The sequence below is a fragment of the Panicum hallii genome, chromosome 5 (assembly GCF_002211085.1).
Source record: "Panicum hallii strain FIL2 chromosome 5, PHallii_v3.1, whole genome shotgun sequence".
Classification (NCBI taxonomy): Eukaryota; Viridiplantae; Streptophyta; class Magnoliopsida; order Poales; family Poaceae; genus Panicum; species Panicum hallii.
Window position 1 is genome coordinate 11,144,043 of NC_038046.1, and position 23,844 is coordinate 11,167,886.

Sequence of the window (23,844 nt, forward strand, 5' to 3'; positions counted from 1 at the left end):
AGCCTTGCCCGCGTGGTAGCCGAGCGAGCATGAATCGTCGGATCGATGGAGTCTCCACGCGGCAGGAATCCGGGACGGGTCCTCACGGACAGCGGTTTGGGGCCCATCCCCATCGAAATTTTTCCGACTTCACAGGCTAGCCAGGCTCGCATGAGATTTTGATTGGAAGGTTGCGCAAGAACTGGTCTGCTAACCTTGTATGCTCATGTGGTAACTTTTAAGGGGCGGGCCTATATTGTATCAAGGGTATTCAATTGAATAACCATTATTTCGGATAAAAAAATTATATATGTAATATTTCTTAAGTACATGAACAAAAAAATAAAAAAAATAAACAACACATAGGCACCAAATAAACTCTGAATCTCTCATTCAGATAAAAATACAAAAACACATAGTAGCCCATTTTTCCTCTCCCACCGACGGCCCAAACTGCCACTCAGGCCCATTGGCGGGCCGGTCAAAGCCGGCCTGACCCAGGCCAACCCTAGATGGCTGAAACACCCTCGAACCCCCCCCCCCCGCCTTGCCCCGGTCTGCCCGCTCCCGATTCCCCAGCCTCAACTGTAGCTAGCGCGCGTACGGCGGCCGCAATGAGGGCGCGAGGTGGGAACCGAGGCGGCATGTGGCGAGGCACCGAGCAGGCCAGCGGGGAGGCGCGCGAATTGAGGTCAGCATGCGGATGGCAAGGGTGCGAGCTCTGGCCAGCGCGCAGATGGCGAGGGCGCACGCTGCAGTTATCCAGCAGCCCTGCCAGCAGCGCCGCAGTGCCGGTCCAGAAGCCGGCAGGCCGTAGGCGCAATTCCAGCCCCTGCGCAAGGGGTAGCTGACAAGCTTAACCGAGTCTTTTACAATAAAAGTTAGCTTAGAAACGTTAAATTCGTCCATATTTTGTAAAAGATGTTATTGCAATTTATGAAATTTCTATATATTGAACATTTCAAGTCATGTATAATTTATATTGTCAGTAATCAATTATATGCTATTAATATATAATTAGACTGTTAAAAATTTTGTACACCCTTTCAAATTTTAAATACCCACCTTCCAAATTCTAGACCCGCCATATAAATTTACCACCACTAGTATTCCTTCTAGCGCCTATATAAAATAAGAAATCAGGACATGCGATAGAAGGTGAGGTGACGAGAACTACTGGGGTGAGCAGAACCGTCACGTGAACCTACCTTCCGCATCTGCTCAGCCTGGCTCCGGAGGAATGGATTTATTCTGCGTTCGTGCAGAGCCTGGCCCGGAGTCCCTTTTTGCATGAGTTCGGCCAGGCGCGGAGGTGCATCCCGGCAACCAAACAAGCGTGTTCTAAGGTCCTTTAGTCCTAACCTGTTTAGATGGAAAAACTACAAGTTATTAATGCAGCTGTATAAAGACTATTTTATTCCTACCCCCTATTCCACGTGGCTGGCCGGCGTGGGAGCTCGATCGCGGGCGGAGGCGGCCTCTGCCGGCGCGAGAGCTCCATGCGGCTGGCCGGCGCGGGAGCTCGACCGCGGGCGGAGGCGGTTGGCCGGCAGCGGGAGCTCCACGCGTGGGCGAGCAGGGAGGCGGGGAGCGGACAGGCGGAGGCGTGCAGGGAGGCGGGGAGCGGACAGCCAGCGGCGCGCAAGGAGGAGAGAGGGTATAGGGTTTAGGATTGGTGGGGAGGGCAGGGTAGAAAAAGTGGACTTTTAATCTCCTTTAGTCACCCCTTGGGACTAATGGATTAAAGGGTTTTGGAGCACTTTTAATCCCCTTTTTACTCTATGTGTTTAGAGCCCTAGGGACTAAAAAGGGCTAGCTAAACTTTGGCAGGGGTGATCAAATAGCGAGCCTGGCTGGAGAGGCATACAACTAACCAATCGCGCCCCGAGTCTACTTCGAGCCTTCAAGAATTCAGAAACTCCAGTGGATGATTTATCGCGAGTTGCAACAGCGTGTGAACTGGGGATAGGCTGCGTGGTATAGTCGGCGCCAGCGGGTTTAGTACCTTAGGCCAGTTTCAGTGGTGAGTATCATTGCATAGTTACCAAAACTATCAAGTTAGATAACCGAACCGTGCATAGTTACCAAAACTATCAACTTAGATAACCGAACCGGAGAACTGTCATGGTGATGAAACTCACATCTCGTGAAACTCATATAACAATCCTGTTGAGATTGCTGGTATCAGCAAATGCTCGTGATACTCCTATAACAATCCTATTGAGATTGCTTTACAGGAAACTAAATTACAGTGAACCGGACACAGTTCTTGGTGTTCCAAGAAGAGACGGTCATTTGCGTTGTCTTTGGACGAGCTACATAATGTCTAATATTAGTATGCCATGACTAAATTATCTCAAGACCATCTCAACAAGGCAATATTAATTGAGGAATTTGCATGGCTTCCTGAATCACTGAGGCTGAGGATATCATAATTTAAGAGAAAAACGCTGGGTACACAAGGTGCTTTCTTCCGAAAATTTTCAAATAGATGATCATGATAGTGGGTAATTTCAGTAGTTCCTTTGGAGAATTCTTTGCGGAGCTTAGTCAAAAAGTTTTATATAAATCAATCAACACACCAGGCCCTTAATGCAGTATACTGTAAAAACAAACCATCCAATCAAAAGGGCAGAGAATGCTGCCATCCCTACGAGGAAAGACCAGCCAGCCATTAAAATACCGATGCATGTAACAGTTGAGAAAGGTAAGAATGACCGAACAACAGACATTTTGTCGACCCATCGGCCATGAAACCAGACAAGGGCCGCCACATTCAAAACATTCCACTCCACAGAGCCATTGTAAGCGAGACGGTTCAAGCAGTTTGCCACGAATGAATGGCAATTGCAGGTGAACAGATTGTAATACTTGTGTTGAAAGCGCCTCATGCCCGATTGCAGAGCATCATCCCATGATATCGCAGCTCCAACTTCTGAGTGATTGTATGACCGCTCACATACATGAGCCGCGAGGTTAGCAGGAAAGCAGCACTGGTCATGGATGAAACAATAAATTTGTCATGAAGCATTCACAAACTTAAACAGTTTAACTGAAAATTTATGCCTGACGACAGCTTTAGTAGGTTTTGCAAAAAGAAAGCTTAAAACCAAACAAGATAACGAAACAATATATGAAATTTCAGCATTACAATTTTTAAAACTGTCTTGTCTTATAAAATAGGAAATCTAAATGTTCCCAAGAAGAATATCTATCGAATATAGTATGAATTTATTATAAAAAAGTTACTAAAGAAAAAAATAGCTGAAATTGATCAAAACTTCCCAAATTTTGTGAACCACTCAGCTTTGGCTGTCCCAGTCCTTCACACGTGACACGTGCTACGTCTATGGTAACTTAGCTACTGCCTAGTAGCTAGAGTAATCATAAGACCCAGTTTCCAGCTCATATCTTTGATTTCGATGTTACATTTTAACAGGATTCTAGTTTTTTTTCATGAAGTTCCAGTATCGATAAGAATTCGAGTTCCCTCGTTTTTTAGGTAATTGAAGTGGGATTGACGAAATGGAAAAATTCGAAGGGTATTCAGAAAAACAGAAATCTTTGAGTTTGAGCGAAAAAACAAAAATGCAAGAAAAATTGCAATCCCTACGAACTATTACTATTAAATGAAGACCCAACCTCACAAGTAATAGTTATAAAATACTATACTGTCTAAAAGTAGGAATGATATTGGAAAATGTTATTTGTTTGCAAATCATGCATTCAAATTAAATGAGAAAAAAATGTGTGGTGATTCCTTGCAGTCCACAAGTAAATTTGGAAATCACTGACATTTGAACGACCTGAAAAAAACAAAATACTATAATTGTGATATGTTCACAACTTCAAATGCAAGCATGCTATTCAGGAGTCAAGACTATAGGACCATTAGTCTTTCTTCACTCAGAGAGTAAATCAGGATTTAGTTCCTTGGACCATAAACCTATTCACATTTTATTTTTTTGAGGGAAACAAACCTATTCACATTTTAGTAGTAGTTTTGATAAAATGAAGTACAACATGGGCAGCTATGTTCGAATTGCACAGTAATGAAAATATTTGGAATCATCCATACCTTCTTTCTGTCAAGCTGGAGGTATCTGGCAACTGAACCATAAGCAAAATTATCCACGCTCACCAAATTTGAACCGGCAAAATCCAAGACAGCCCCATCCTCCTGACAGATTCCAACATGCCCTATGTAAGGAGCAAGCCATGAAACTACAGGAAGAGGAGTCCAGACAATGCAGCATGGGAACCTCGCTCTCTTTGGGTCTATTTCGCCAAGTGGCCACAACTCTTGTAATCCATCAGTTGAACTAATATCTTCACCATCAAAATCAGCTTCAAGCTCCATTGAGGAAAGTACTTTTGGTGACATTAATGTTCCTTATTCTTAAAGATAACAAAATGCGACTAGCTTCAATCTCACAGATGTCAACCTTCACTCAAAGAAAGGAGCAAGTTAGTGTCTCATACTTCATGATTAAAAAAATGGTGGAGAATTAAATGTGCACCTAGTTTAGTACACTATCTTTACAATGCCATACGGCAATATCACAATGAAATATATCAATATGTTCATACAGGCATGAGTAACGGGTCAGGAACCAAATGAACCTCTTTGTATCCACTACAAATTGTCCTCAAACCGAGTATCTGCTAACTTTTTCTAGTACATCCTTTCACACACACCACTCCCCCAAAAAAATTAACCTGCCCCCTTTTCTACTTTCTAGTTTGTGCACGGTTGGACCAGGTGCTGATTTGGTATATCTGAAGAAGTGAAGAGGCAGCACTGCATAAATACGAAAGCCATAACAGCCCATATTGACACCATATGGTTCAAAACTTACACAGACAAAGTGTACTCGACTACTAATTCGACATTGCCAAATGTGGTTTTAATGTTTTTTTTATCTAACATATTAAGGACATGATGAATCCAATACATTGCAGAAGATGGAATCAGATTTGTAAGGAATGGCAACGGATACATGTTTGAAATAGAAGCACATTTGAACGGCCAGGAGCTGCTGCTCCTCTCCCCAGTCAAATAAAGAGTGCACCGCATCCTCTGACAGTTCGACGAAATGTCGAAATGAAATGTAGGAGCGTTGCGGAAGGTGTGCTCCGAACCGGGGGTAGGACTACAAGAATTCGATTTCTATGTAACTGCGTGTGCTAAAATGCAGTATTACGACAACTAATTTAGCAGTGCCAGCTCCATTTTCAAGATCAGACCTGTGATTTTAAGCTGTATCCCTCCGCTGTCTCGTTCCATGCGCGCTAATCGGATTTGGTAGGAAACCAAACAGTAAACAAAAGTAAATCACAAGGCAGCCCGATTGCGCTTCGACATTCGCTCTCAAGGATCCCCCGTCTCAGCCGACAAAAGAGCATAAAAGCTCCCAAACTCAACCCCAAATCCATTCCAGGCATACAAGACCACGCCGCAGGCACGAATGACCGAACCAACGGAAGCGCGAGCGAAGCAGAGGAAGGCAGGGAACTCACCGGAGAAAGCTGGATCGGCCCCCGCGCGATCCGGCGGACGAAGGGCGGAGGCCGGAGGGGGTCGACCCGACCGGGGCGCCGGGGGTCGCCGTGCGGGGAGAGGAAGATGACTCGAGAGCGTGCTCTGTTCGTGCCGGCTGCACGCTGCCTCCCCAGCTGGGAGTGGCCGAGTGGGGGAGGCGCGGTTATAGAGGTCGATGGAGACAGGGGGAGGAGGGAAAGGTGCATGCACCTGCACCGCAAATGGTAGGCGCACACGCAGGTGGCAGGCGCTTGCTTCGCCGGCCGGCTTCCTTCCGTGTTTCCGTGGACGGTTGCGTACTCCGTACTTGCCCCATTTGCTTGCCCCCACGCCTGCCACTGACAGGCCCCCACGAGGCCCCGAGGCGATGTCGAGCCACTGACAGGCCGGCCCGGCCGCACGGGAACTGAATGCAAATGGCAAAAGACGAGGTGAATGTGGGATGCTTCAGGGCTTAGGCAGAATGAGATGGACAAAAGCAGAGTGGAAAACGCAAATGACAAAGGCTCCGTTTGGCGCAGCTTCTGAATCAGTTTCTGAACAATTTTAAGCTGCGGGCTAGCTAAACGCTGGGCTTCTTGACCGCTTCCCCCGCCAGCGCTTACGCACCTCCTTCACAAAATGCGCGTACGGTGAGCAGCGGGAGCGGACCAGCTTCTGCACCTTATCGGCCTTCGCTCCCCCCCCCCCCCCCCCCGCCGGCTGCCTCCGCCCCCCGCGCTGGCGCCGGCCTCCAGCCCCCCGCGCCGGCCTAATTTATTTGTGTAATGACACTCTATTATATTATCTAATTTATAATTAAATTATCATTATCTTATTTAAGAGTAATTTATAATTAATTGTATGATATATTAATTGTTAATAATTTATGAATAAGTTTCAGCTGTGCCAAACAGAGCCTATGACCAACTGCTTCTTTAACCCGCTGCTTCTCTATCCAGCTAACCATCAACTAACTTCTGAACAAGTTTCAGCTGTGCCAAACTGTTTGGCGAAAAGATGACGGCAATGATTCTCTCTCGGTTGTTTGAGCGTCAAAGCTTTCAGCCTGGAACATTCTAGAAAAAGAGTACATTTAAAGATACCAATATTGGAGCAACAACTTACATTGAAGATACCATATTGGAACTACTACTGCTACTGCTTGCCTTGATAAAATACTGAAACACTTGAACAATTTGGGACTGCCAAAGTTGAGATAAAAGAACTACGGTAGGTATGTACCCTAATCCAATGAATGGAATGCCTCTAGAAGCAGCCGCTGTCAGATTTTCACAATTCACAACAATGCCGATAGCGATGGAATGAAAAAAAAATGTGATACGCATGCCCCTTATCAAACCGCGAGCACGGAAGCTGACTCCTCCAGCAGCAGCTTGCTTGCGCACCGATCTACTCGACTGGAGACGGGGACAGGTCAGCAGGAACACCGGGTTTTGGTGCTATCCGATATCCACCAATCTTTGCACTCCAGAGCTCCCGTTTCTTTTTCTTCGTCGACTGCTCATCTCCATCTCTGTTCTGACTTAGCTGCCACAATAATACCGCACAATCAACTGTGTATCACCCCTAGTCTTCAACTTGTGTATTGAAAACGAAGCTGGGGAATGCCGCTGTGGTGTCCCTGGGAAGGAAAAGAAGATGAATCAGCACGTTTGTCATTTAACATTGCGATGTATTACTAGCAGACATTCAGATGCGGATAGCAATTAGCCAGTATGCAACTCTAATGAGAAACATATATTTCCTAGACTAATTGCTTGTTTTTGCCAAAAAGACGAGAACTAGCATCTCATTGGCCACGAAAGAAGCCAAGTTGATGAGATGCATGAAGCACAATTAGATCCATACTTCAGGTGTAGCAGTGTCATCTTCTTTATAGCAGAAGGGTGCCGCAACACAAAAGCTTTCCACTCCACTCTGCTAATCCTGTTGTCCTTATCAGTATCAGCTTCCTCGAAAGTCTGCAGAAGGACAAGGCAGGCATAAATCATCAAAAATTCATGCTACTTAGTGCAGAAACAGAAGAGGGCTTAGGAGGGGGAAGACAGTTATGATGATACCCTGTCTAGTATCACTTCCACAAGTTCGTCAGTCAGCTCCACCTGTGACTCCATCAAGGTAGCAATGACCATCTGTTTGACCTGAGGAAAATAACATTCATGGACTTTAGACTTCAAATAGTGCCGGCCATACAGCATTGATTTCTTCTGACAAGCTCCATTACCAAAAATAAGAACAAGCTTAACAGCATTTCATTGTTGTCCATATTTTTATATTGAAGACTGATGGTGATCCATTGTACATCAAGAGCATGCCTAGATTGCTCCTCAAGTCAGTAATCCCAAGCCTACTTATTTTTACGGTATTTTTGAAGTACATGAATTGCCACTTACCAAGCTGATATTCTGAATGCTGGAAAAAAAATTCTGTGGTCATTACTAGAAAGGACAGCGAAGTAGGAATTTCATGGTTAGGCTCGCTCTGACACTATCACGGTTCCAACAAAGTAAACATTTTCTGATGAGGTGTGTATTCAAATCTAGATCGTATCGATCCAAAGCCCAGTAAATAACCAACATTCATGTGGAAAGGGTGTCATATCGGTTAAGCTCTCCAAAAGTGCTGGAACAGAGAGACTGACAGTGGCAATGCAGAAGTCTCGACCAGTTGAATATCAAATGTTAATCAGTAACACAAATCACTGAAGAAATTCAATGCCCAGATAGAGCTTATGCACTAGATAACCCATACATACCTCTTCACGCTCAATGAAACCAGTTTGCCTCAAGTCATACAATCTGAATGAAACTGAAGTGCAAAAAAGAATTTAGTGGCAGACTAAACTTAACATGTCAAGAATAGTCAATCAAGATGACCATACTTACAATCAATTTTATCTTCAAGAGGAGCATTTGGGTGAAACACACTTATTGCATGGACAAACTCTCCAAATTCAATAACAGAATTTTTCTTTTGATCAAAAAGATCAAAAACCTACAGGCACAAGAAAAAGGAAAACTCAAATGTGAAACTCTAAAGAAAAGAAAAATCAAATTAGTGGAGCTAGATGGAAAAGAAGAAAACTTCAGAAATAAAATTAAGGCTGCTTTCACATGTATGAAATCTATCAAGTTATCAAATCATACAGTAATTGTTCTATTTTTTTCCTTGGGATTTTGGCATTACCACGCAGCATTGTAACCTAAAAGGTAACAACCACAAAAAAGGTTGAATGTGATATCTCAACAATGGTATTAACTTTGCAACTATGCAATGTGTTTTCAACCATACTATGCATGAAGCTTTGTTTTCTTTAAAGAAAAAGATATAGAACTTGGAAAGCAATTCATAGATGATATATAATCAAGTACAAAGCCCCAGCTCCCTTGGAAGATTCTTTAATATAGCATTTTAGAAAGATACAAAAAAGGGGCAAGCCATGTGATACTTCAGCAGCCAAAAAGGTCAAAGAATATTTGAATCGAGAGGGGTGGGTGGAGAAGTTTTCATCTTTTTCTTTCTTTCGTTCTTTCTTTCCCTTTTTGTTTGAGAACTGGTAGAGTAAGCTTTGGCACTTAACTCTATCTAGGAAAAGATTTTTCCCAGACGGCACCTTGAACAATGCCAATTGCAGCTCCTCCTACAAAAGAAGTAAACCCTTTCACAATTAATGGAAAGAAACAATACTATGGATCAGTACATTCCACTATAAATTCCTCACCTGGAAGACAGGAAGAGACTATCCTAGCTGTTAGAATACCAACATTGAAAGTGCTCTTGTGTGGATAAATAAAAGCAAGGCATAACTAATGTTCAACTACTGTCAATGGTCAACCCCATTATAGTGCAGGATATCTTTTTGACAAGGATTGATAAGCTCCCCTGGTTTAACTTTCTGCTCTCAAAAGATATTAGGGTCAACTCACCTTTCTGCACTCGGTAATGTAACTAAAAGTCCTTTTCAACATGTGTGATGGCACCAAAAGTTGCAATCCGTAAGCGTGAGAGCACCACTAGACACCGGAGTGCAAATTGAGCAAACTAGTACTAATTGAGTCACGAAGTTTCATGCAATGGATTGGTCACACCCTTTTTTTTTCCTGCCATTTCCCAGATTTGCTACTCCTCTACAATCCTCGCATAATTCTAGAGTTGCCATGGCTTAGAATCAGGGAGGTGCCAGCACAGCAAATCCTAAAAGGCATAGATCTAAAATCAAAATGGGGGGCCCTTCCACGTTGTGGATTGGTTAAAGTGTTAAACTGGATCAATACACTCTTCGGAAGGCACAAATTTCGCTGGAGTTGTGAATTGTCACGGGAATAGTGGAATCATAAAAAGGCCCACCGCCCAAACGGGGTCGAAAAGATAAACAAAAGCGCACGGCTGGCCAACCGTACAATAGTTGAAGAAATAGAGAACCATTTGCAAAAACCTTATGGATCAGGCCGTCGTTGATGATGGAGCAGCTGATCTTCTTGTACAGCTCGTACAGCGCCTCCACCTCGTTCACCGAGACTCCCAGCAGCCACACCCAGAAAAAAAAAACTCTCAGGCCACAACAGCAGGCGGAAGAGAACACAAAAGCCGGGACAGGCAGCCGTATACTTACAGCAGCGGGACTCGTCGGCGAGCTCGGCGAGCTCACGGAAGGTGAGGCGCCCGCCAGCTCGGAGGCGCGCGCCTGCGTCGAGAGCGGGAAGCAGCCTGGGCGGGCTCTTCTCGAAGCACCTCGAGGCCGCGAGCAGGGCCGCGTCGAGCACGGCGAGCACGGGGAGCAGCACCGCGCACGCTAGCTCCCCCAGCGTCAGAGAGCTCTTCGACGCCTGCAAAGCAACAACCGGATCAGGCCGTGATGAGAAGCCCGGCGAGACCGGATCGGAGGGGGGCGATAGGGGCCCCGGGGCCGCGAGCGTACGAGATCGTTCGAGGAGCCGGAGGAGTCCATGTGCCCCGGAGCCGGCGGCGAACCATCGACCGACTGGGGCCACCTCGGCGTCCTCCTCGACCCGTCGCCGTTTCGCGGGCGGGGGGTGGGGGCGGCCGGAGCCGGACGGATTCGTCACGTCACCCGCTTCGGCGGCGGCCGCCGCGACGGAGCGGTGGGAATTGGCGGTTGGCGGAATTGGCAGACCAGCTGAGCTGTTCTGGCTCAGATGTTGCCACCTCGGGCGGTGTCTGATCCAATCATCCAATCATTCACCGTTGGTTAATATTTTAACACCGGGCCTCGGCGAGCAATGATTGCCAATATTTTAACACCGTTGGTGCGTAAGCGTCTTCAATTTTGACCGAGTTACCCCATCTCATTAGCCCCGAAGAGAGGACTTTTCGTGGAAAGGCCGAAAGGGTGGTCTTGAGTTACTAGTTCAGAAAGGAAAAGTTAAATTGGTTAATGATTTTTTAACCTAGTAACCTAGTATAGGAATATCGAGTTAACCTACTGTAGTTCCATCATGTATTATCGGCCTAGCTATCGTCTTCTCAGTGGTAGGTAGCTGCTCTCACCTCTCAGCTTGTAATAAGCTGACGTGTCATCGACTCATCGGTAGCCACTGTGGTGTCGTGTCGGTCGCACAGTTTTTCTTAAAATGAAAAACGTGCCGGACATGCTCTAAAAAAACTCAACCTCTTGCGTTGCTATCTAGCTAAAACATCTAATTTCTGTAGCAAGACAACTTCCAGAGTATCTAGATTATTAGTTGCTGAGCATAAGAACCTTGTTAAGGTAACTCGCCGAGCCTCAGGTTAGCTAGCTTTATGATCTTAAATCTTAATAACACAGAACCAAACGCAGAGTGCAAGAATGCAGTTAGATAGATATTTCAGATTATATTACAAGGAGCCCAAAAGCGATTGAGAAACCCATGCCCAGGTACTCGAGGACCATCATTTGCATGATTGCTTCTAGCAGTCGCGGTGGCGCCTCATTGGCCGAGGATAAAAGCACCAATTTTTTTTTCAGAAGGAAGGCTGCAGAGGAGCCTCCCGGTGCCAGGGATGAACCCGGGCTGTCGGCGTGAGGGGGGCGCAAGGAGCCACTCGAGCTCTGCTCAACCCCCTCTCACACAGTAGTAATTGAAGTAATTGAAAATTATGGCCCTTGATTTCCTATTATTATTGCTGTACTGAGGAAGGCAGGCAGAACACACAGAGCTGGAGGCCAGATAAGCTGATGCCAAAAATATCAAATCTAGTTAAGTAATGGACTTCAAACTTGGCAACTTGTTTTTACACTTGTAGTTTTCCAAATTGGCTGCTTGGTGTGAGGATTGGTTCAGTGCAGCACCGGACTGTAGAAAGACATGTTCAGTCTGCGCCATGTTCAAACATTTTTTGTCAGTCTGCAGTATGTTCAAATATTACCTCAACTTCATGTGCGTACTCCTATATTTTTGGTCGCGAAAAAAAGTGTTACGGATAACTGAAGAATACCTTCCTTTCCCACTGTTTCGATATGGACATGTATCAATCAGATATTCTTTGGTGTTGACTCTGGAGAAAAGAGCAGCGACTCTAGTCAATAAAAGCTAATTTTGATTTTAAATGGGGAATGGAGAGGCAATGAAGTACAGAATTACAGGAGGCAGCTGTGGGGGGAGCAGGAGCTGCCATGCGCTAGTATGCAGTATATACATTGCAGAAAGGGCGAAGAGGAGAGGATGCCTCGCTCCTACAGGAAGCATTACGGTTTCTTGAGGCTGTTTCACACGCTGCGGCCGGGATTCCAACAAGATTACGCAGTAGCGGCTGCTGCTTCCTCCGCCACCTGGGACGCTGGCTGCAGCGTGCAGATGAGGTTGCGGTCCCCGTACACGTTGTCCACACGACCTGAACATAGCAACGATTAGCTTCTCTCACACTATGGTAGTATGCGAAGAAGAGAAGGTTTGGAGACGGTGAAGTTGCTTATACCAGTTGTTGGCCAGAACTTGGCACCCCGGAGCCATGCCGCAGGGAATGCAGCGTACTCCCTGGAATACGGCTTACTCCATGTGTCACTCATCAAGAGTTGGGGTGGGTGAGGAGCGCCCTGCACGAACAAAGCAAAAGCACTTAAAACCTCTGTAAACATGCAAGAGGGGGTGCTGCGTGCAGAACTATATTTTATGAGCGGACGTGTCAAAAGACAGATATTGTTTACAGCTATAGGTTTTTTTTTAAAAGTTATTCACACCCAATAAGCAAGGAATAGTATTCAAACGGACCTAGTAACCACTCATTATGTGCAGAAGATATGGTTTGATATGGTGAACAGCTGCTACCTAACAGATACCATTTGACACTAATGATGATGGATTTACCTTCAGGACATTGTTGAGCGTATCTGCTTTGCCATTTTCTATCTCTGCAATCTCTTCCCTGATGGAGATAAGAGCATCACAGAACCTGTCTAGCTCAGCCTGACAAGACAAAATGATGTTACATTAAGCTAATGTGGGATCAACAAACTAATATAATAGGAAGCAAAAGATTAAAAGCCATATTTGCTGACCTTGCTCTCACTTTCAGTGGGTTCAATCATAAGTGTGCCAGGAACAGGCCATGACATAGTTGGTGCATGGAATCCATAATCCATCAAGCGCTTTGCTACGTCCTCTGGCTCAATACCAGCGGTCGCCTGACAAAGATCCAGGAGCCAGTTAGAGATTGGAATGCATCAACACAAGGTTCAATTGCTAATATGATTTGGATAAATACCTTAAACCCTCTTAAATCAATGATGAATTCATGGGCAACAGTTCCATTGACTCCGCGGAACAGAACTGGGTAGTGCTTCTGCAAAAAAATCATTACAAAGTAAACTTTAGAAAATAATTTTAACAAATATAAAAAATATAGCTAAGGTATGCTGTCATGAACAAAAAGTACCTCTAGTCGTTTCGCCATGTAGTTTGCATTCAAGATCGCAATCTTTGAAGCATCGGTAAGTCCCTGTGAGCCCATCATGGCTATGTATGTGTAGGAAATTGGCAGAATCAAAGCAGATCCCCATGGAGCAGCAGAAATTGTACCAAGCGGGTCGGTTTTCTCAGGGAGGGGAAAGCCGCCAGTGGGAATCTAATAATAAGTGGAGTAATCAGATGGTGTGGTTGTATTTGCTTTTGAATGAAATGATGGGAGCATGCAAAAATTATGAATATTTTTTTCTGGTTTTAGTGCTCTGCAATTTTAGAACGGTCTAAGTAGTTCACACATCATCACTAAATACTACAGTATCATGAGGCAATGTAGCAAACACAATTGTGCAGCGAACAAATACACCGGCAGGAGAGCAAAATAGTTCTTACGTTGCAGAACAACGGTATGATAGTTTTCAAGAAATAATGTAGAATTGGTCGTAACATAGAGAAACAAAGTTGGAAATCTATCTTAATGTTCGGTCTGAAACATCATAGGAAACTATTATTGGAAGTTAAACATGGTTAGAAACGTCTCAGACTGAACATAAAAAACGGAACTTCTCAAGGGCATAAAGTGACAGGATACAAGGTGGTGAACTGGTGATACAGTCTACAATATTAAATTTGACTAGCAATTCAAGGTAAATGATGAACATAGGGCGGTGCTAATATAGTGATATGCCTCAGATTGGAATATGAATTTTTATAGATTGACAAACGACGGGATAAAGAATTCAGGGTACCTACCACTGGGTGAGATGGTAAAAATGATGCCAAGTGCTTCTTAACACCGATAGGTCCCATTCCAGGACCACCTCCACCATGTGGAATGCAAAATGTCTTGTGAAGGTTAAGGTGGCAAACATCAGCTCCAATAAAACCAGGACTTGTTAGCCCAACCTGTAAAATGATAACTTTTGTAAGCTCAAGGAATTTCCGGTGAACTGATCATTTTGGCTTTAGCCATCCAATAAGAACAAAAATATGTTTCTTATAGAACAAAAATAGTTTGGACCATACAATTAGATAGATTATAGACAAAATTTAATCCCAAATATTTTTCAATAAAACTGGAGAATTACCACTTAATAAGAAATTAACAAATGAAACATGATTACTAATGCCTTACTAAGTACTGAACTTAGATTGATTTGTGTCATATGTTTATTACTATTTTATTTTCAACAAATAAGAAGAATCGACTTCATTGTTATGTGGAATGCCATCTACACACTCTCGTACGAATGTAAATGTGTTCCGTAATCTTTTTAGAATAATAAACTCCGGAAGAGAGTGCTTTCATAATGAACAAAGTATAGAAGATGGCCTAGCAAACTGCAAAAGATTAACCTGAGCATTCATGTTAGCTCCGTCCATGTAGACCTGCCCCCCATTATCATGAATGATCCTGCATATCTCATCAATGCCTTCTTCATAGACTCCGTGAGTTGAAGGGTAGGTAACCTGAAAAATATGTTAATAATGTAACACTGTTGTTCTCGGTATACAGCAAAAGGATTTCCAGAGTTTCTTTTGAAAACAATCAACTTCATTCTAATTGAACTTTAAACTTTTAATCCTCCAAACAAAAACTTTAACATTCCCATGGTTCCATAGTATTCATTGTAATCCAACAATTGTCTGTAATTCAAAAAACAACGTGTCTGACACCTCTTTCTATTCCACCTATTATATATGTTATATATGACTAGTATCATTAGAGGAAGTACTATGAAGCAGATGTGATTGCAAAAAGTCATCTGATTTGTATCATAATAATAAACAAACTGAGAAGGTACACAGTGGTAAACAGAGCTGAAAGAGTAAATGTCCAATGTGGTGGCATTATTATTTTATTTTTCCAGATAATATAAATCCTCGTATTAACAGGGCATAGCAATAGTACCATCAGAGCAGCCAAGTTGTCCTTGTTTGCTTCCGCAGCTTTCCTCAATTCCTCAATGTTTATGTTACCCTTGGAATCAGTTCCAACAGCAACAATTTTCATTCCAACCATAGCAGCACTTGCAGGATTTGTGCCGTGTGCTGAGACAGGAATGATGCAGACATTACGGTGGTGGTCTCCTCTTGACTGCATTTTTTCAGTATGGTTTGTTAACAAAGATTACTAGAGAAAGCAAGAGAAAAAAGGTAGGCCAGATATATCATGACGTACATGGTGGTATGCACGGATAACCATTAATCCAGCATACTCTCCTGCAGCGCCAGCATTCGGTTGCAAAGAGAAAGAATCAAATCCTGTGATCTTGCATAACAGATCGCCCAAGTCGTCAAACATTTCCTATGATACAAAACAAGTTATTTCAGATGTTTAGAAATTCATGATGCGAATAGATTGACATTACAAATTACGAAAACTGAATCGTAGTCCTTACATGATAGCCTGCAGCCTGATCAGTAGGGGCAAATGGGTGCAGGTTTGCAAAGTTGGGATATGTTACAGGCATCATCTCAACAGTAGCATTTAGTTTCATCGTGCAAGAACCGAGAGGGATCATACTGTGGCACAGTGAGAGATCCTTGGACTGCAACTTGTGCAGGTAGCGGAGAAGCTCGTGCTCTGTGTGGTACCTGCAAGCCCACAACATGACAAATTAGAAACATTCCGGCAAATTAGTGGAGCAAACATGCAGGCATTTGAAGCCGCGTACATGTTGAAGATTGGATGTGTTAGGTAGGGGCTCCCGCGAGCAAGGCTGCTAGGAATTGAGCTTGAGACCTCTGGCGCAAGGGATTCAGCGGTAAAGCTCGCCTGAAAGTGTTTGCAGTATCATTTAACATTTGGATCTAATTTCACATCAAGCACACACATTTTGCAATAATTGAATGACTACTTACTGGTTTGCCATTGTTGAACACCTTAAACAGCTTGTCGACATCCTCCAAGGTGGTGGTCTCATCAAACGCTACAGTTATCTATAACATCACAACTCTAAATTAATAATAACTCTCAAAAGCATCGCAATAGGTTTGCAGTGAAACAATGACGTCATGATAAAGCGCACCGTGTTCTTATCGACAACCCGAAGGTTCATCTCGTTTTTGACAGCCTCCTTGGCAATTGCACGTGCATCAGAACACGTGACCTTGACCGTGTCGAAGAACGGCAGATCCTGCACCGTCACTGTCCCGAGCTTCTTCAGCCCATGGGCGAAGGTACCAGCCAGGCCATGAACCCGGTCAGCGATCGCTTTCAGCCCCGCAGGACCATGGTAGACAGCATACATGGCAGCCATGTTGGCGAGCAAGGCCTGTGAACCACAAGTGTCCTTGTCACTACTACTCTATCACAAACACCTACTCGGTCACTTTCAGGCAATTTGGTGAGCGGGTGGAGTGCGTGCGTACCTGGGCAGTGCAGATGTTGCTGGTGGCCTTGTCCCGGCGGATGTGCTGCTCCCGGGTCTGCATCGCCATGCGAAGCGCGGGCTTCCCGGTGGAATCGACGCTAACTCCGATGATACGGCCGGGCATGAGCCGCTTGTACTCCTGCGACGTGGCGAGGAACGCGGCGTGCGGGCCTCCGTAACCCATGGGCACGCCGAACCGTTGGGCGGAGCCCACGGCGATGTCGGCGCCAATCTCGCCGGGCGGGCGCAGCGTGGTGAGCGCGAGCAGGTCGGTGGCCATGACCACCTTGACGCCGTGGGCGTGCGCGTCCTTGACGAACTCCGCGTAGTCGAGCACCTCGCCCTCCGTGCCGGGGTACTGCACGAGCACGCCGCACACGTCGCCGCTGCTGTAGTCGAAGTCCTTGGCGTCCGCGACGACGACTTTGATGTCGAACCCGGCGGCGCGCGTCTGGCAGACGTCGATGGTCTGCGGGTGGCAGTTGGAGGCGATGAGGAAGGTCTTCTTCTTGCCCCTCACGATGCCGAGGCACATAGCCATGGCCTCGGCAGCGGCGGTGGCCTCGTCAAGCAAGGATGCGTTGGACATGGGGAGGCCGGTGAGGTCCGCGATCATGGTCTGGAAATTGAGCAGGGACTCGAGGCGGCCCTGCGCGATCTCGGCCTGGTACGGCGTGTATTGGGTGTACCAGGCGGGGTTCTCCATGAGGTTGCGCAGTATCACCCCCGGGACGTGGGTGTTGTAGTAGCCCATCCCGATGAAGGACTTGTAGGCCTTGTTCATGGAGGCGAGGCGCTGCATGTGGTTGATCATCTGGGACTCGGTGAACCCTTCGTCGAGCTTGCCGGCGAAGTGCATCGGCGGCGCGCGGATGGCGGCCGGGACGGTGGCGTCGATGAGCGCGTCGACGGTGTTGAACCCGCAGGTGGACGCCATGGCGGCCTGCTCGGTGGGCGTGGCGGAGTTGTGCCTCCGCGGGAAGGTGTCGCTCGGCTGCAGCGCCGACGCCGACACCTGCCGGTCCTGCGCGTGCTGGTGCGCGCCCCGCGCGCGCGGGCGCTGCTTCCCCGGCGGCGCGGGCGCCAGGGTGGAGATGCCGCGGGAGGGGGCCGGGGACGTGTTGGACCCGGCCGCCGCCAGCAGGCGGCGCAGCAGCGCGCGGTTGGCGAGGCGGCGTGCGCGCTCCATCCGGTTGGTGGGGTGGGTGGAACTCGCGCGGCGAGAGGGAGGGGGAATGGAAGTGGCGAGTCCCCGGGGTGGTGGGGGGCCTCCGCTTCCGCTCCTGCCGAGAAGAGCGGCTGGTGCTGCGACTGGGCGGGCGAGTGATGTGGTTGGCCGATGATTTATATCGGCGCGTCCGGAGAAAGGAAGGGGGAGGAAAGAAAATGAGGAAAAATAAAACAAATTTCCTCCTCTCCGGTGGCGACTGGGGATGACGATGATCCGCCTGCGCCTAGTTGTTGTGGAGTGAGTTGGAAAGCACGCACGGCACGGGGACCGGCGGTGAGATCTCTCAGGGTGACGTCCGCGCTGACACCTTGATCGGCAACGGGAGGCGGGGCGCGCGGATGGCGTTTGGATGGACGAGGAGCCCGGCCACGGAAGCCGGCGGCCGGGGCAGCACGGCGGAGTGGGAACGGGCGCGGGGGGAGGGGAATCGCCGGGTGGGCGGATGGGACGAGCGAGAGGGAGCGGCTGCGGGCACGACGCCGGCGCTGGGGCTCGCCTTATCGCTTTTTTACACGGCCCCGCCCCCCTCCGCCGCAGAAAAAACGCCTGCGCGGGCCACGCCGATCGCCTGGGCGTATTTTCTGCGGCGCCCGTTGCCCCGCTTGCCGCTGGCGCGTCAGAAGTCGCCAAGCACAGTCGCCAAGCCCGCGGCGTGCTGGCGAGCGCGACGCGAGGGGGATCTGCGGCAAGCCGGATTCTAGGCTGGGCGCTACCGGGCAACACGTGGGATGGCCCGACCGGGCGCGCACGAGAAATCGCCGGGCCTGACAGCTCTGACGGGTGGGGGTGGCTTTGGGTTGGGGGTGGCGCGTCAGTGTCACGGAGACGAGTTGGGAGGTTTGGTGGATCGGGGGGGCATGGATTTTTGTTGGGATCACCTACCGCCAAAAGAATCTCTGGGAACCCGTGGGGTTTGGAGGCGTGGACGGATGTCCTTGTTCCACCAACCGCATGGAGTAGCCTGCTCGTCTTTAGAAAAAAAAACATTGGGCCTTTGCTGATTGGCCACATCTGCAGATGGAAAAATACTATTTTTTTTGAAAAGATAAATGGAAAACTACCAAGGCCCGCTGCATAGAGTCGATCTTTGCAAGAAGTATGGCCACCCATACTCACACAGCCGGATCGGTCGAAAGCCTTCCATCTTTTTTAATACTATATTCGAAACATAGATAGATGCTGACGCTCACAAAGTGAAGAATATATAGATTAATCTAATCTTATGTTTTCTTCAGTTTCCCCATTGTTGGATGTAAATGGGAGCATATAAGATCTACCAGTGTATACAGTTTGTGCTTTTCAAATGAATATACCATCATATGTATTGTATATTTGTATTTTGCAAAATAAAATATCGTTAGCAGATGCTGAAAATAATAGTAATAAGCTATTAAATGCTCCAGGTTTTTCGAGGCAAGGTTGTTTACACCTCAAAGTGAAAAATAGAAAAACACGAAGAAGAAAAAAGATTCATGTAGTCGCTTATTTGCAATGTGTTTTTTTATCACTTCTACCATATTTTGGCCCCCAAAATCATAACTAATGTTGTTACGGTTTTTTGTGTATTATCAATCTATTGTGCTTATCAACAGAAATCATTAAAATACGTGCATATGTAGTAACATCAGATTAGGTATGAGTCTAGCAAATAGATGGTAAATTTAATGTAATTTATTCTAAATATTCTAATAGACAATTCAATGATTGGCTATATAATTAATGGTCAAATGTGATAAACCACCATGTCAAGGCAAACACATCAAGATCTAACTATGTAATAGCCACAGTTGGCACACTTAAAATACATGTACTTAGTACTTTTTTCTGCAAATTCAACAGAAAACCTATCGTTTTCTATTATATATTGATGTGTATCTATCCATAATATTTTTGAATATTACAGAATTAGAGAAATTCGTATGCTTTCTCATTAATTCGCGAGGAGAGGTGAGAAGTTTGATATGTGTGGTTGAAATTTTACCGAATGTTGCATCCAGCTAGAATTTCCTGATGTGTACCCAGGTCATGAAGAGTGGACGTGGCAGATTCCTTAGTTTATGGAAGAAGCCAACAAGCAACATGGTCAGTGGAGTATCCAGTGGACCAGTGATGGCACAAAGCTCGTCTCTGGAACAAACAAACAACTTTACACAGTGGCGTACCCCAGTGGTGTCACGAAGCGAGCAGCCATCACAAAAATTAAAATAATCACTATAAAGAATAAGAAATCTCGCAGCCTCGCACTAACCAAGTGGAGTAATATCATGCTCACTAAAAACGAGACGGAAGAGATATAAAAGACTGTACGTGATCAATCAAGGACGAGATCAGGAGAAAACTAATTGAAAAGAACATATATGTCAAACTCTGTGGGAAGATCTTTCATTGAAGGACTGCAAAGATCTTTTTCCCCTTTGTTTAGCTGATACGGTGATTGTTTTCCTTGTTAGTTCAAATGCTTAATGATTGTTTTATTCTGTGTTGTAAGATTATGAAATACATTTTGAAGATTTTTGAAATCATATAATGATTGTTTTTCTTGTTAGTTCAAATGCTTAATGTAATGCATTGACTGACTTACTTGAAACTCTTAGAATAATTGCACATAGCAAAAATATGTTTCTTTTTCTTGTTAGTTCAAATGCTTAATGTAATGCATTGATTGACTTGCTTGAAACTCTTAGAAAAATAGCACATAACAAAACTATGTTTTAACTTTCAACTAGCTAGGATAGTCTTGGAACGAACTTGGTCCTTGTTCCACTAGGGGATTCCTTATGTTCTTGTGGCTAAATCCCTAACCACGCAGTTACCTCTCTATCGCAAATTCATCATAGAAATCCCTAACCACACAATTATTTCATGAGTTGTCAACAGTTTTAGTAGTAATCCCTAGTATCTTCCTTGAGTGGGCGACAATTTTATTTATATTCCTTACCTTTTCTCAACAATTTTAACAAATTGTTAGCAACGTCATTCTCAACAAAATAATGAAACAGTTGGACATTTGCCCATTTGAAAGCATACACTGCTGGGGAAGTTTGTTTCTTCTGTAGTGGCATGTACTTCTATCTTCGGATACCATGTATTATAATTTTTTTATGTGTCGTCTAGTTTAGAAAACATCACTATGTTTTATAAAATATTATCAAAGTCTCACGAAACAAAATTCATGGTCTTTATTAGACTTCACGAAACAAAATATGTGGTTAACAAAAGTTTTTACTTGTGTAGTAGTAAGGGAAAGGACGCCACACGCCATCTATATCAGGCCTCCTTCGACGTTCCAGTGGGTCTTTTTTCCTCTTTTAAATTCGGATGTAGCAGTTAGGAGCATCTTTATTGGTTCTAGGATTCACGATAGCAAAGATTCTATTTCAGTAAAGACTCTTGTAACAAAGTGTCAAGGTAGATTATACGGCGACAGAATCGCACATCACATGATGCACAAATTTTTTTACAGTTCTGGCTTTGAAAGAATTGAATGTTATCGGACAGCATCCACCTGCTCCCTTCGGAGATCTGACTTATTTAGTTAGTATTGACAACTGTGATCATGGTTTGGACGTTGTTATATACTCCCTCCGTCTCTAAAAAATGCAACTCTCGCTTCCTGAGAAATCATATAATTTCAAATTTAACCAAACTTATATAAAATAATATTTATATTTATATTACAAAGTAAGTATCATTAGATTAATTGTGTAATATATTTTCATACTAAATCTATTTGGAGACATAAATGTTAAGAACTTTTTCTACAAATTTGATCAAATTTAAAATTATTTGACTCCTCAGAAAGCGAGAGTTGCATTTTTTTATGGCCGGAGAAAGTACTGTATATAGCTATTCCATCCTTCGTTGGTGCATCCCACCCGGCAGCTAGTCATCAGTTACGTCAAATCGCTAGACACAGCCACATAGGCCAAAAATTTAATTTTGGCGATACCATACTACAATACTACTACCCCGTTCTCCAACACTATTGTATGGCGTTTAGTACATGCTAGCTAGTTCAATAAACCAATCAGTTAGTCCTAAGCATCGTATATTGGAGAACGGAGGGAATGCTGGTCAATATAAGCAGGGTAGATTCATACCATGATCCGACGATCGCTACAGTGAACGCCTTGCCCGCGGCAGGTTAATCCACACATAATTTTCGCGTACCCTCTCTACACTCACAAACTTATTACGTCAAGGTGTTCATCAGGCTAAAAGCTGTTGAACAGAAAGCCACTTCGCAATCACAACCGGGTAGCCTGGCACAGAAGTGAAACTCAAAATCGCTCTAGGGTGCAGAAGGCAGAGCGTGACAAGGGAACCTTTCGTACGGCTGCTATAACGGACTAGGAATATTGGCCCGCATGGAAGATGTGTAAGGCCTGTGGCGGTTCGTCTGCTGCAGCGCAGAAAGAACCGGACGGAGACGGCAAGGGTGATGCCGAGCGTGAGCAACAGAGCAAAAGGCGAGGGGGGAAATTTTGCCCAGGATAGTAGAATCTGGAATGGACAATCTCACCTGGAGTCAACACCAACAGGAGGGCCAAAGGCCCTGGAACCACGAAGAGCACATCACAGAGCATGCGGATGGATCCTGGGCACAAAGAAAGCAAAATGTCAGATCAGCATAGCATTAGCAATGCAATGGCCGGCGCAGAGGCACAGACAACACCAACGATCCCTACCACCAAAGAAGGATCCAGCCATCCAGGTGAAGAAGAAGGAATGGTCAGCACTACCAACAACACTGAAAACAGAGCCAGAGCAAGAAAAGAAGAGAAATCTAAAAACCATAAGGGGAAGAAATAAACAGAGGCAAGGCAAGAATGAGCAGCATGGAGCAAAAAAGCAGCTCAGGGCACGAAGCAGGGAGGAGGCCTCAAGGGAGGCCGACGAATCTTCGAACTTACCAAAGAGGAACAGAGGAAGGATGGGAGCGGGAACTTGCCGAGGAGAAGGAAAGGAGATGGCTCTGGTCGGCGGCGCAGAGAGATCCCAAGTAGGGCCATCCCGAGAGAAAAAGAGGAGGCTGGTGGCCCACTAGGCCGGACGTTCTATCCGGCCATCTGATGAAGCCAAATCAGCGCAGAAAGCATCGAAGGGAGAATCGCTTGCAAGTTGCAACGGTGCCAGAAGTTCAATCCTGGTATTTCTTGATCGATGATGTCTTTATCTTAAGGGAATATACTAGCTTTTTGGTTTGTTGACCTGATGTGCTTGCTGCCTGCTCAGTCTGCCTCGATTTCTTGCTGGGTATGCTGCATTTGTAAACGTATGTACAGTTCCAAGTAAACGAGAGGCAAAGTAGCCGACACTACCACATGCTCAATCTGATTTCACAATGTTCTTTCTTTGCCTCGTCACAAGTTAAGTTAGAACGCAACGATGCTAAAAAGGTTGGGCCACCCTGCCAATCACCGCCTGTACTACGCTGATATGTGGGTCTGCAGTAGTTCCAGCCAAAAAAACGAAAGTCTCCAGAAGAGCCTCGACCACGTAGTGTTCTGATTTCGTAGTCACGCTTGTCTCTGAGGACGGGAGATCCTGTGAGCAACCACAATAAACCTGGGCAAACCTGAGCGCAACAGCGTAACTACCCGTTTGAAACCGCGGAGCCGCACCGGCCGGCGACGCATCGAGCCTGCACTCGCGACTCGCGTGACCTGGGGAGGAAGGCGGCCATGTTCTCGTCGCCACGGGCACCGCGCGTGTCCAGGGGTCGAGACGTACTCAAAGCAACGATCGACGAGGTTGCTAGTGTACTCGGCCGGCGGGCTCCCCGGAGCGCGCGCCAGCACACAGAGACGCCGC

The 23,844-nt window shown here is 45.7% G+C and overlaps 3 protein-coding genes and 1 long non-coding RNA gene across 6 annotated transcripts; all 4 read right to left on the reverse strand.

Moving 5' to 3' along the window:
• Window positions 1–2,496: 2,496 nt before the first annotated feature.
• Window positions 2,497–5,849, reverse strand: LOC112892292 (protein REVERSION-TO-ETHYLENE SENSITIVITY1). 2 transcript variants are annotated; one of them, XM_025959453.1, is made up of 4 exons: window positions 5,500–5,849; window positions 4,058–4,424; window positions 3,775–3,785; window positions 2,731–2,972 (listed from the first exon to the last, which is right to left on the reverse strand). In XM_025959453.1, the coding sequence occupies exons 2-4, from the start codon at window positions 4,361–4,363 to the stop codon at window positions 2,867–2,869; spliced, it is 423 nt and encodes a 140-aa protein (XP_025815238.1). In that variant the 5' UTR covers window positions 4,364–4,424; window positions 5,500–5,849; the 3' UTR covers window positions 2,731–2,866. The 2 variants fall into 2 exon arrangements, with proteins under 2 accessions (XP_025815237.1, XP_025815238.1); XM_025959452.1 differs by lacking the exon at window positions 3,775–3,785 and having other exon boundaries at window positions 2,497–2,972; window positions 5,500–5,838.
• Window positions 5,850–6,577: 728 nt separating this feature from the next.
• On the reverse strand, window positions 6,578–12,248 carry LOC112892291 (calcineurin B-like protein 10). 2 transcript variants are annotated; one of them, XM_025959451.1, is made up of 10 exons: window positions 12,106–12,248; window positions 11,960–12,019; window positions 10,137–10,350; window positions 9,960–10,042; window positions 9,105–9,164; window positions 8,410–8,518; window positions 8,280–8,332; window positions 7,585–7,665; window positions 7,373–7,485; window positions 6,578–7,145 (listed from the first exon to the last, which is right to left on the reverse strand). In XM_025959451.1, exons 2-10 carry the CDS (start codon window positions 11,987–11,989, stop codon window positions 7,091–7,093), a joined length of 798 nt encoding a protein of 265 aa, XP_025815236.1. In that variant the 5' UTR covers window positions 11,990–12,019; window positions 12,106–12,248; the 3' UTR covers window positions 6,578–7,090. The 2 variants fall into 2 exon arrangements, with proteins under 2 accessions (XP_025815236.1, XP_025815235.1); XM_025959450.1 differs by lacking the exons at window positions 11,960–12,019; window positions 12,106–12,248 and adding an exon at window positions 10,443–11,204.
• Window positions 12,040–18,515, reverse strand: LOC112892290 (glycine dehydrogenase (decarboxylating), mitochondrial-like). Its single transcript, XM_025959449.1, has 15 exons — window positions 16,798–18,515; window positions 16,455–16,700; window positions 16,288–16,365; window positions 16,101–16,201; window positions 15,825–16,020; window positions 15,605–15,730; window positions 15,335–15,520; window positions 14,779–14,892; window positions 14,176–14,328; window positions 13,397–13,585; window positions 13,226–13,303; window positions 13,020–13,145; window positions 12,829–12,927; window positions 12,440–12,557; window positions 12,040–12,355 (listed from the first exon to the last, which is right to left on the reverse strand). Exons 1-15 carry the CDS (start codon window positions 17,986–17,988, stop codon window positions 12,261–12,263), a joined length of 3,096 nt encoding a protein of 1,031 aa, XP_025815234.1. The 5' UTR covers window positions 17,989–18,515; the 3' UTR covers window positions 12,040–12,260.
• Window positions 18,516–22,169: 3,654 nt separating this feature from the next.
• On the reverse strand, window positions 22,170–23,340 carry LOC112892293. The gene is made up of 4 exons (XR_003228695.1): window positions 22,944–23,340; window positions 22,719–22,780; window positions 22,553–22,627; window positions 22,170–22,432 (listed from the first exon to the last, which is right to left on the reverse strand). It is a non-coding gene; the product is annotated as an uncharacterized LOC112892293 (long non-coding RNA).
• Between the last annotated feature and the right edge of the window lie 504 nt (window positions 23,341–23,844).